Source organism: Dermacentor silvarum, chromosome 1 (assembly GCF_013339745.2).
Source record: "Dermacentor silvarum isolate Dsil-2018 chromosome 1, BIME_Dsil_1.4, whole genome shotgun sequence".
Lineage (NCBI taxonomy): Eukaryota > Metazoa > Arthropoda > Arachnida > Ixodida > Ixodidae > Dermacentor > Dermacentor silvarum.
The window spans coordinates 192469596-192480259 of NC_051154.1; the positions used below are offsets into that span (position 1 = coordinate 192469596).

General features: G+C 43.8%; 1 protein-coding gene across 5 annotated transcripts in view; it reads left to right on the top strand.

The window, feature by feature from the left end:
- The first annotated feature begins 1577 nt into the window (after positions 1-1577).
- Positions 1578-10664, top strand: part of LOC119436572 (casein kinase II subunit beta) — a 76845-nt gene continuing 67758 nt past the window's right edge. For all 5 annotated transcript variants that reach the window (XR_007464302.1, XR_007464303.1, XR_007464304.1 and 2 more), the window contains exons 1-2: positions 1578-1715; positions 2062-2150. Coding sequence is in view for 2 of the 5 variants with exons in the window: in XM_049658702.1 (XP_049514659.1) it covers positions 2079-2150 (72 nt within the window). In the remaining 3 variants the exon portion in view is untranslated. The remainder of the gene's footprint in view (positions 1716-2061; positions 2151-10664) is intronic.

The following is a 10664-nucleotide window of genomic DNA, read 5'->3' on the forward strand; positions in this document are numbered from 1 at the left end:
CACGTGTGTTATCTAGGAGTGGTGAACACCCACACTTTGCACAATCAACAGCAAGATTACTGCCAGTCTTTTAATCTTGACACAGTACGCATGCTCACGCAAACGATCATTAATACGTCCCGTTTGCCCTATGTAAGTGCAGCCACAAGAGGTGGGAATTGAATACACTGCATTGGTATTGCATTCTACAGTGCTCGTCCTGTGTTCTTTCTTGTCCGTGTTTTTGGCGCTGTTTTAAATATGTCTGATCAGATATAATCTTACTATCGGGGAGGGAGCAGTCTACCTGACTGGAGCAGTATTTTTTATTTGGGGTGTTGCCGCGGTGCCGGTGCACAACCGACCGCGCCTCCAAAAGAGAGGAAAAAAGAACCCCCCCCCCCCCCCCCCCCTTTGGTGCCCCACTGGTTTCTGCTAGAGTAGCAGAAAAAAGAAAAAAAAAAAAAAAACATCCCTTTTCTCGGTGCCTGATGATGATGCGGCACTTAAAGCGTGGCAGCGGGACAGAACCAAGATAATGTTGCTTGCCGTCGCTTGGATGATACTGAGATAATTTTATGCATTCTGCCTAATGAAATAATTAGTCATAATTAATTAATTAACTTTTCAAATATTATAATTAGATGAAAAGTGTCAATGAGAAAATTGTAGAGCAACATGAAAAACTCCCGATACAGCTTTCTGTTGCTCAGCACCTGCTACATAAAAGCGTTTTTCCGAGCGGGAAAGAAGCCCTTAAATACTCGCAAGGTGCCTCGAGCGGCAGGTCACGCGGCAATTTTGCGTGTATTTGCGGGCTTCTTTCACGCTCGGAAAAACGCTTTTATGTAGCAATTTGACGAACAGGATGCAGTGCGTCGCAGTAATATGACCTAAGGAGCTCTTGACCATCTGCACTGCGAGCCTAGAAATCGGTGCAGCTTTCTTTACGCACACCACTAGCATAACATTCTTCGCATCTTTAACACTTAAACACTCATCATAGGATAGCTGCTAGTCATTTATTGTCTTCTCTACTAACAAGGTGTAATATGAATTAGCTTAACGCTAGTTATGTCAAATAAGCGATCGCTAATTGCGAACAAAAACGCCCGCTTCGAAACCCGCGGCACCAACCGCTGTGCCTGCGCGCCCATAGGCGCGCCCGGCATAGAATAAAGACCCGCCCGGGAGCGAACTTGCTGGCGACTGCAGCGCCGCCGCTGCTTCCACTCCGCCGCTGCGCCGCCGCCGTTGCTCTGCTCTCATTAGTACACTGTACCCATAGAGTTAATATAGCTGACTCAGTCAGTACATTAACTCTATGCTCTCACCTCCCCCTTCTAGCCACCGCATAGAGTTTCTCCATAGAACAAAGAACCAATTTTCCGTAACATTGTTGCCAGCGTTGGCAGCACAAGTAACGGATTCCGGACAAAGTCAATGGTGTCTTATTGTTCATGCTTTATAAATTTATTTAACAAATATTTTGTACTTATATAGCACTAAAATAGGATTTATATAAATAAATAAGATGTAGAACAATTTATGAGAACGTAAGTTTTGTAATAACGACATATCACTTGCGCCACCTTTAAGAAAAATTTGACCTTAGGAAATTGGAGTAATGTGCTGTCCTCGTCAATTCGTAGTCCGCGGTGCTCAGCAGTCACAGCGGTCGCAGTAGTGTTCCGCGTTTGGGCAATATATCTCTGCCAAGCTTTTCTCTGAAAAAGGTGAGCTACCGGCTGCTCTAAATAATAACGAAATTAGTCGGTTCACTTTAGCCGTTTATTCTAATTACTATACCGTACGATAGTTTTCCATGGTGTCTTTAACTGATACGTGAGCATACCGTCTCGATTGTTAAGAATATCTGCATATTCAATTTTAATATACCTGTTGCCACTATTCCTCGACGTACCTAATGATTCGTATTAGCGTACAATATTTGCATTTGGTTGACCACATTGCTGCGGTTAACGAATGCCTGCTTGCGATTTTTTGTGAACGTTCCTGGCAGAATTTGAGGCGAATAAGCAGTTTATTTTGGCATTGTTGTTCCACCGCGATTTGGTCTAGGTAAGCTGTCTGAGACAATGAGTTCTTCGGAGGAAGTATCATGGATATCGTGGTTCTGCGGACTACGAGGGAACGAGTTTTTTTGCGAGGTAAGTTTGCGACCAGCTACCTTGTTACTTTTGTCGGCAGGCCGACCGTACGGTTCTTCTGGAGTTGTCAGACACTCTTACGACCGTTTTAACATTCCTACTTTTAATTTGTTTGAAAATTATGAACTTCCGATTCCTTGACGCATTATACTGGCGAATCAGCAGCACATTAATCTTAACAGGCTCGATAACAGGCTCGATTGAGTCATTCACAGCCGTTATGTTACTCGCAAATGGGCAGTATTCTCCAGGAATACAGAAAGGCTGGCAAGCTTTTAATGAATAGAATATAAAATGTATACAGAGTGATAATATTGAAGTTTTATGGAATTTTTAAAAGTTGCCTGACGGAAATAACATAATCCTAGTCCTTGAGCTAGATTATTCAGAGACGGACATTATTTGCAAGAGAAATCCAAACGCATGTTCAACTAATTAACTTCTTAATTAATTACTTTATGGCGCATTTTGCAATTTACCAATTTTAGCCGGTGAGTTTGCAAGGTGTATTCACTTGGAATGAATTTTCAGAATGACACCACTTTGGAGATATGCGTCATCAAACTCGCCGAAAAAATGCACTGTTGCCCCACTTACTTTTTTAACAAAACATTCTTTTCTGCATTGAAGCACAAAAGCAACTGGATTGCCCATGTATTTCGTCCCAGACCTAGGGAAAAATCTTGAAACTGGTGTCCTGGAAATTCATTTCAAGTGGATACGTCATGCAAGCTCACCAGCTACAATTCGGAAATTGCAATGTGTGCCATAAAGTAAATAATTAAGAAGTTAATTAGTTGAATATCTGCTTCAATTTGGCGTGCTAGTAATGTCCGTCTCTTCGAATAATACAGCTCAAGGACAAGAATTATGCTATGTGCCATCGGTGATGCTTAAAAATTCCGTAAAACTTAAAAGTGATCACCTTGTATAATATATCTATTGCACCGACTGCTGCAGTGGCCCAGCGACCTATAGAACTCTTCCGCAGAGCAGAATATTGCGAGTTAGATTCTTGGTTGCAGCGACTGCATTTTGATGGGACGAAACACAGAAACACCAGTGTAATTGGATTTAGGTGCATGTTTCAGATTGACTAAATTCACCTGGAACACTCCATTACATTGTGCCCAGTGTATTTGGGCGAAGAAACAGTGCTTTTGAACGGGCAAGAGACGACGGACATGAGCGCTGCTCCTGCTCCACTCAAAAGCTGTTTCCTTGCCCACGTATGTACCAACTGGTCCAAATGAGCACACTGTTGAGCCTAGTGAATCTTTTGAATGTGAAACCTCGTGACAATTTTAAAAACTCACAGAGTACGAGGTTCGTCATCGTGGCTGAAGGTGGTTTTCACTGAATGATCATTAATTTTGTTACTATGAACAGCAGGTCTAAGATAAGAAAAAAGCTGATATGTTAATTTTTCATCAGGCAAGGCCATCATGTCAGATAAAGGTAAAAACATCCTGAGTATTTACTCCTTCGATTGAACCAAAAATCATTCGTTGACAAACTGAGCTTTCCTATCACTATGCCATGACCACTTTCCTCCAGGTTGGCAGGTAATAGTTGCATTGTTAGTTTTCCCACGTCATAACGCTCATTCACACCGGCGACTTGAGGTTGCGCGACTACTTGCAACTGTTGACCAAAAGGCGACTAAAGGCAGCCGATGCTAACAATTGCGCCTCCACGTAAAACAACTATCAGTGTAGACAAACGTCCTGTTCCTACGCATCTGATTGGTTCAGCAGTTTTGCGACTGTGGTCGTGCGACTGTAAGTGACTGGTCCAAAATGGTCGCTTTTCCCCCCCAGGGGTGTCTGCGTCAGCAGGCGTTTGGTGTTTTGCGACACCACGGGCCCAAGCACATAGGGGTCGGACCCTCTTGCGTCTAGCCATGGACGGTTGAGCCGGTGCCGAGTGTTAGGACCTTTATGGCTCCTCGGCAGAGGCAACCCACCTCTTTGGCCTCGCTTCACGTAGACAGCACCCCCGGGCTGACCCACCCGGGGAAATAGGTAGTTGGCCTTTTCCTGTTCTTCTGATCTTCGTCTTTCTTTTTCATTTTCTATCACTCCTGTCTTCTCTTTACTTCGTCTTCCAATTTTCCAGGCAGCATGGGTTAACTAGGTGTAGTTTATCCAACCTTGGGTCTGTTAGGTTATAGTGGCTATGTACAGCTGCAGCTACGTTTCACTTGGGTCTCGTAAAGTCTGCTTGTTGGGCTAGGTAGTGGGTGGCTGCCATAGCCGCTGAAATTAAGTAAATCTTTATAGACTTATTGCCCTTTCTCTGTTGGCCTGATCACCCTCTTGCCAAAAAAGGGGGCACTAAAGAGATGTTGCAGTTTTTTACATGATTTGAATTGCTCCTTTGGATGTGTTCATCGATCGGTGTGGGGTCATTGCAATTCGTACATCACCGAATGCTATGAGACTGGAGAGTTTTCTATGCAAATGCTGGTCGCGAACCTGAAGGAGGAGGTAGCCGCTGGCCATTTTTGTCACTTTGTGGCCTGGACCTAGTGTATCAGTTATACATTTGGCAACAGTGAAGGGTGAAATCATTCCTATCGTCTGATTTCACCCTTCACTGTTGCCAAATGTATAACTGATACACTAGGTCCAGGCCACAAAGTGACAAAAATGGCCAGCGGCTACCTCCTCCTTCAGGTTCGCGACCAGCATTTGCATAGAAAACTCTCCAGTCTCATAGCATTCGGTGATGTACGAATCGCAATGACCCCACACCGATCGATGAACACATCCAAAGGAGCAATTTCTGATGGAGACCTCTTGAACTTGACCAAAGAGCGCGTAGTGGACTGAAAAGAACAAAAACGTGACACAAGTACAACGAATAAAGATTAAACAAGGCAAAATCGAAATTCCTACGAAGCATCTAATCCTTACATTTGGCTCCGGTACTCTCTCCCAGAGACCCTCAAAACAGGACATACTAAAATCCGAGTACGACCATATATCCCAAACCCGCGTAGATGTTTCAAATGGCAAAGATTCGGCCATGGTTCACGAAGCAGCTGAGGCCGACTGAGATGCCAAATTGTGCTGACCATGAACACGCTTCTGACAACTGTACTGGCGTGCTCCACTGTCCAAACTGTGATGGTGACCATGCAGCATATTCTTGATCCTGCCCTACATGGAAAAAAAGAGAAAGAGATCATCACATTTAAAGTAAAACAGATTTTTCCAAGAAGCACGGAAGCGTGTTTCATTTTTTCATACCGCAGGGCATGCTGGTGCGGAGCGCAAGCTGGCAATGCTGCAGCTGACTCCAACATGGGCCCGGCCCACAAAGAGTGTGGCTGTGGCAGTGCCACCAGCCCCCCAGGGGACAGCAGCCAGCGCTCCTGTGCTCTCTCTAAAGGGGGGCTTATCGACCTCTAGGTTGGTGGCCTCCCAAGGCCCTGCTTTTTGAGGCAAGGTCTATTTTGAAAACACCCCGCTCGAGTGAGCGGAAGTCTAGCGGGTCCCAGGAGTCGATGGACCCAGTAGCGAGCGCCTCGGGAGCGGCGCAATTCTCGTGATCGCTCCAAGAAAGACGGACCCTGGATTATGGGGCCTGGAAAGGCTCCATAAGCCAATTTGACTCCTCTTGACGACACACAGCACAAAAACACTAACAATATGGATACACAAGTATTACACTGGAATGTGAGAGGTCTTATCCACAACCTCGATGACATTAGAGAACTTATACTTAAATACAATTTAAAGGTGCTGTATGTTCAAGAGACACACCTTAAATGTACAGACACAAACTTTCTTCGGCAATATGCCATTTTCCGGAGAGACTGAGAAGACGCTGTCGCATCGTCTGGCGATGTAGCTATAATAGTCCACAGAGGCGCTGCCTGTCAGCAACAACTCCAAACCCTCCTTGAGGCAGTTGCTATCGAAGCAGTGCTATTCGATAAACTAGTCATCATCACATCTATACACATCCCCCCAAGTCATCAACTCTCTAGAGCAACATTTCAAAGCTTCATTGAGGATCTTCATCATCCTTACGTAGTCGTCGGAGATACTAATTGTGCATTATACACTGTGGGGTGACTCTTGCTGTGATGCAAGAGGGCGGCTAATAGAAACTCCCTATTCTCAAGTGCCTGCTTGCTTAACAAGAAAGAACCAACATTCTACAGCCCTACACACAAAACATTTCTTCCTTAGACTTAAGCATAGTGTCCAGTACAATTGTGCCGTATCTGAAGAGGGACGTGATTAATAACCCTCATGGAAGTGACCATTTACCCATCGTTTTAAACCTTACAAAACAGGCTGAGTGTTTTACACACGTTCCTCAAAGTTAAGTCGATTCAGCCAACTGGACGGGGTTTCGCGAACTGACATATTTACCCTGGGATGATGTCCGTGCATTTAGTATTTACGATGCAGTAGCATATTTAACAGCGTTTATTATTGATGTTGCAGCAGTATGTATTCCCCAAACAAATGCGTCACCTTCTAAACAACATATTCCATGGTGGAATGAGGAGTGTAAGGAAGCCCAGAAGAATCAAAACAAGGCTTGGAATCTCCTTCATAACTCCCCAACAACAGATAACCTAAATAATTTCAAGGCGATTAAGTCACAAGGTAGAAGAACGTGCCGCCGTGCTAAACGGGAAAGTTGGCAAAAATACATCAGTAGCATCAGTACGTATACAGATGAACGAAAAGCCTGCAACAGGGTGAACAGAATAAAAGGCTGGCAAACCTATCCTCTACCATTGGTAAATCATCCTTGAGGACCAGGATGATTGTCTTGGTGCACACTTCGAGCATATTTCCAGTTCATCCCATTGTACAGATACATTTTTAAGATACCAGCAAAAAGCAGAGCGACTGCCTCTGGGTTGGAAAGGCATATCCAATGAAGTATAATATCATTCATTTAACATAGCGGAGTTTCAGGCTTCACATAGAATTGTTGTAACAAGTCCGCTCCAGGAAGTGACAGAATACGGTACGAAATTATCACTTGTACCCTGAAACCCACAAAACACTACTGTCACTCTTTAACTCCATGTTCTCTGCCAGCTACATTTCGTCCTCCTGGAAAGAAGCAGTCATAATTCCTATTCTCAAAGAGGGCAAGGACCCGTCTTCGACCAGTAGTTAATAGAACCTATACCTTTGTCAAGTTGTCTATGCAAACTTTTTGAGAAAATTATTAACGGATGGCTGCTCCATTTTTGAAACGAACAATATAGTAGACCCCTTGCAGTGCGGTTTCAGAGAAATTAGATCCACAACAGATCACCTTGTCCGCACAGAGGCTAATATCCGTGATGTCTTTGTGCATAAACAATTTTTCTTATCAGTATTTTTAGATATGGAGAAGGCATACAACACAACTTGATGTTTTGGAATTCTCCGTGATCTGGCTGTAATGGGGAGTTCGAGGCAACTCACTGAATTCAGAGTTACCTTTCTTATTGCACTTTTCGTGTTAGTTTCTAATCTCCTGTCTCGTCCATTTATGCTGGAGGCTGGTGTACCACAAGGTGGTGTGCTGAGTTGCACCGTATTTATTGTCAAAGTGAACTCGCTGCATACTGTCATACCACGTAGAGTGTTTTATTCTGTATATGTAGATGGACATCCTCAGAACTGGGTTTGGCACATAAAACCACAGAAAGAAATATGTAGATGACATCCAAATAGTTTACAAATCATGTAATTTTAGTATCTGCGAGCGACAAGTACATCTTGGCTTACGTAAATTTTCTAAGTGGGCGGACAAGACTGGCTTTAAACTAAACCCTCTTAAAAGTATGTGCATCCTCCTCTCGAACAGGAGAGGTGTGCTACTGGGGTGCTACTACCAATAGATCTTCACGGACGACAATCTGTGAGCTCCCAACATAAATTCTTAGGTATTACCTTAGACACTAAACTAACCTTTATCTCCCACCTGAAGTATATTAAAGCAAAGTGCCTCCATTCTATGAATCTGCTAAAGCTCTTGTCACGCAGATCCTGAGGAAGTGACAGAAGATGCCTCATCAGCTTGTACAGAAGTCTAATACGGTCACGCCTTGACTACGGAGCCATAGTTTATAACTCTGTAACACCTTGTGTTTCAAAGATGCTAGACCCCGTTCACCGTCTCGATATCCAGCTTGCTACAGGCACCTTCAGGGACCGTAGAGCGCCTGTATGTTTAGTCGGATGAATGGTCCCTGCATCTCCAAAGAACGTACTTATCTTGCTCCCTGAAGGTAAAAGCAGATGTAGAACACCCATGCCATTCCACTATAAGCGACATATCTGCTGCCAGGCTTTATTGAAACTGCCCGTCTGTGAGGACTCCTTTGTCCCTGCATTTAGAAGCATCGGCTGAAGAAACAGGCATACTACTTCAAGAGAATGTCCTAATGGCTCCCAGTCAGCTTCCGCTGCCTTGGGAGTGGCAGAGTATAGAGTGTGATGTCTCTTTTATACAGATTTCCAAACGCGCACTTGACGCTCATATACGTTTGTACTTCCTCGAATTTCAGGTGAACTACTCGTGCAGAATTTTACATGGACACTTTCAAATCTCTTACTCGTGTTGCTTATGTGGCTCTGGGACCGTCTTTAATGTCAGATGCATTAAATCTGCATAACAAGTATTTTTACAGCAGAAGCATACGCAATCCTCTTGGCAGTTAAACACATAAAAGCAAATTAATGTTACGAAAGCAATTGTTTTCACAGACTCATTGAGCGTCGTTAGAGCTCTAATGAGTCTACGAAAACACAAGAATTCAGTTTTAACGAACTGTACAGCTTGTTATGCTCAGCTTGCATGAGCAACCAAGTCATAGTATGCTGGGTACCTGGCCATAGAGGCATAAAAGGCAACGTAGCTGCAGACGAAAGTGCCGCGTCAGTAGTTTTTGAATATACAGACAAACACAGCTATCCCTCTCACAGACCTGAAGCCTTTCGTTCGCCGTGAGTTGCAGAAATCTTGGCCAAGGTAGTGGGATACTGCAGTGTCAAATAAGCTACATATGATCAAACCAACAATAGGGAAATGGATATCCGAAGAAACAAGACTCAAGGAAGTGCTTCTTTGTAGGTTAAGAATATTATATACCTATGGAACACACACTTACCTCCCTGCTGGAAGTGATCATCCGACATGCAATAGGTGTGGTGACATTCTTAGAGTACTCCATGTTTCTTGTCAGGTGCCCTGAAACAGAAGCCCAGCGCAAAAAGTACTTTTATCCCGCATATCGTGAACACATCCCACTGCACCCAATACGCCGCTTTTTGATTTTAGAACAGTCTTAGTTTTTAGTTTTTAGCAGACGTAAACACTGTACAAATAATCTGGCCAGGCTATCTGTAGCGCAGCCTCGCCGTGCAGGCTGCAGCTGCAGTGCAAGAAGTTTTCACAGTACATGCCTCTCAGCCCTTGACTTCAGGACCCTCTTGAGGCACTAGTACTATTGCATACGTTTTATTATATCTCTTTGTAACAGAACTTTTATGCTCATAGCTCACATCATTAGTACATTGCCATTATTTTAATACTCATATATTTTACACAATTTACAGTGACTTGTTTTTATGCCTTTATACAGCCGCGTTACATCTACCATTTGCAACTCATTTAATAATTCATATGTAATCATTACCATATGTCATGGCGCTCTTTGGCATAGCTGGCCCTTGTTCCATTAAACACCACACATCACCATCAAAAGGGTTGCTTTTCAAGAAAAGCGACCATTTGCGACCAACTTGGACACACGACCGCTGTCAGTCGCTGGTGTGAATGAGTCTAGAATGAATAAAATTAATAGTGTGTGAAGTCCAGAGCAGAGTCTTCTATAGAAAGAAGGTTCTGTCATCAATGAATTCCCAATGTGATTGTGATCCCTCCCAGACAACGAACAATTCTGATGTCATATTCAGGCAAATAGATAAAATAAAAACTACACCTAGCAACCCGCTTATCAGCAGCAGAACATCATGTCAGGACCTTCTGCACTGTCCAGTATGTGTCAATATATGCATGTCAAGAAGTCGAACGGCCACTGCAATTTGTATGGGACACTGCACGCTTTTCTTTCTTGTAGGGCTCTTGCTGCCATAGTGCACGGCTGCGCCGGAATGAAACTCACATTCTAACCCAGCTGTGCAGTGCTCGGTGCCACAAGAGCTGCTCTCATCTGTTTTAAGCCAAGGCAGAGAACTCTTGGCCATGATCATGTCTCCGCGTCTCCTTTCACTATCTTCTTTCCAAACAGCTGTGGACTTGTGCATATAAATCGCAGATCTGTCATTTTCAGTGATGTATCATAGCTATACATTGCAGCAGGCAAAATGCTCTGGTGCTATCTGATGACGTTTTGGTTTGAAGTGTCCCGTCATGTGCTCTTGCCTCTTGCAAATGATCGAACCCTGTAAAGTAAGCTCTGGTCTGGAGCATATATTTGTTTCGCCTAACCAAGGGCTTCCTTACTGAGCTTGTCTTGCACAT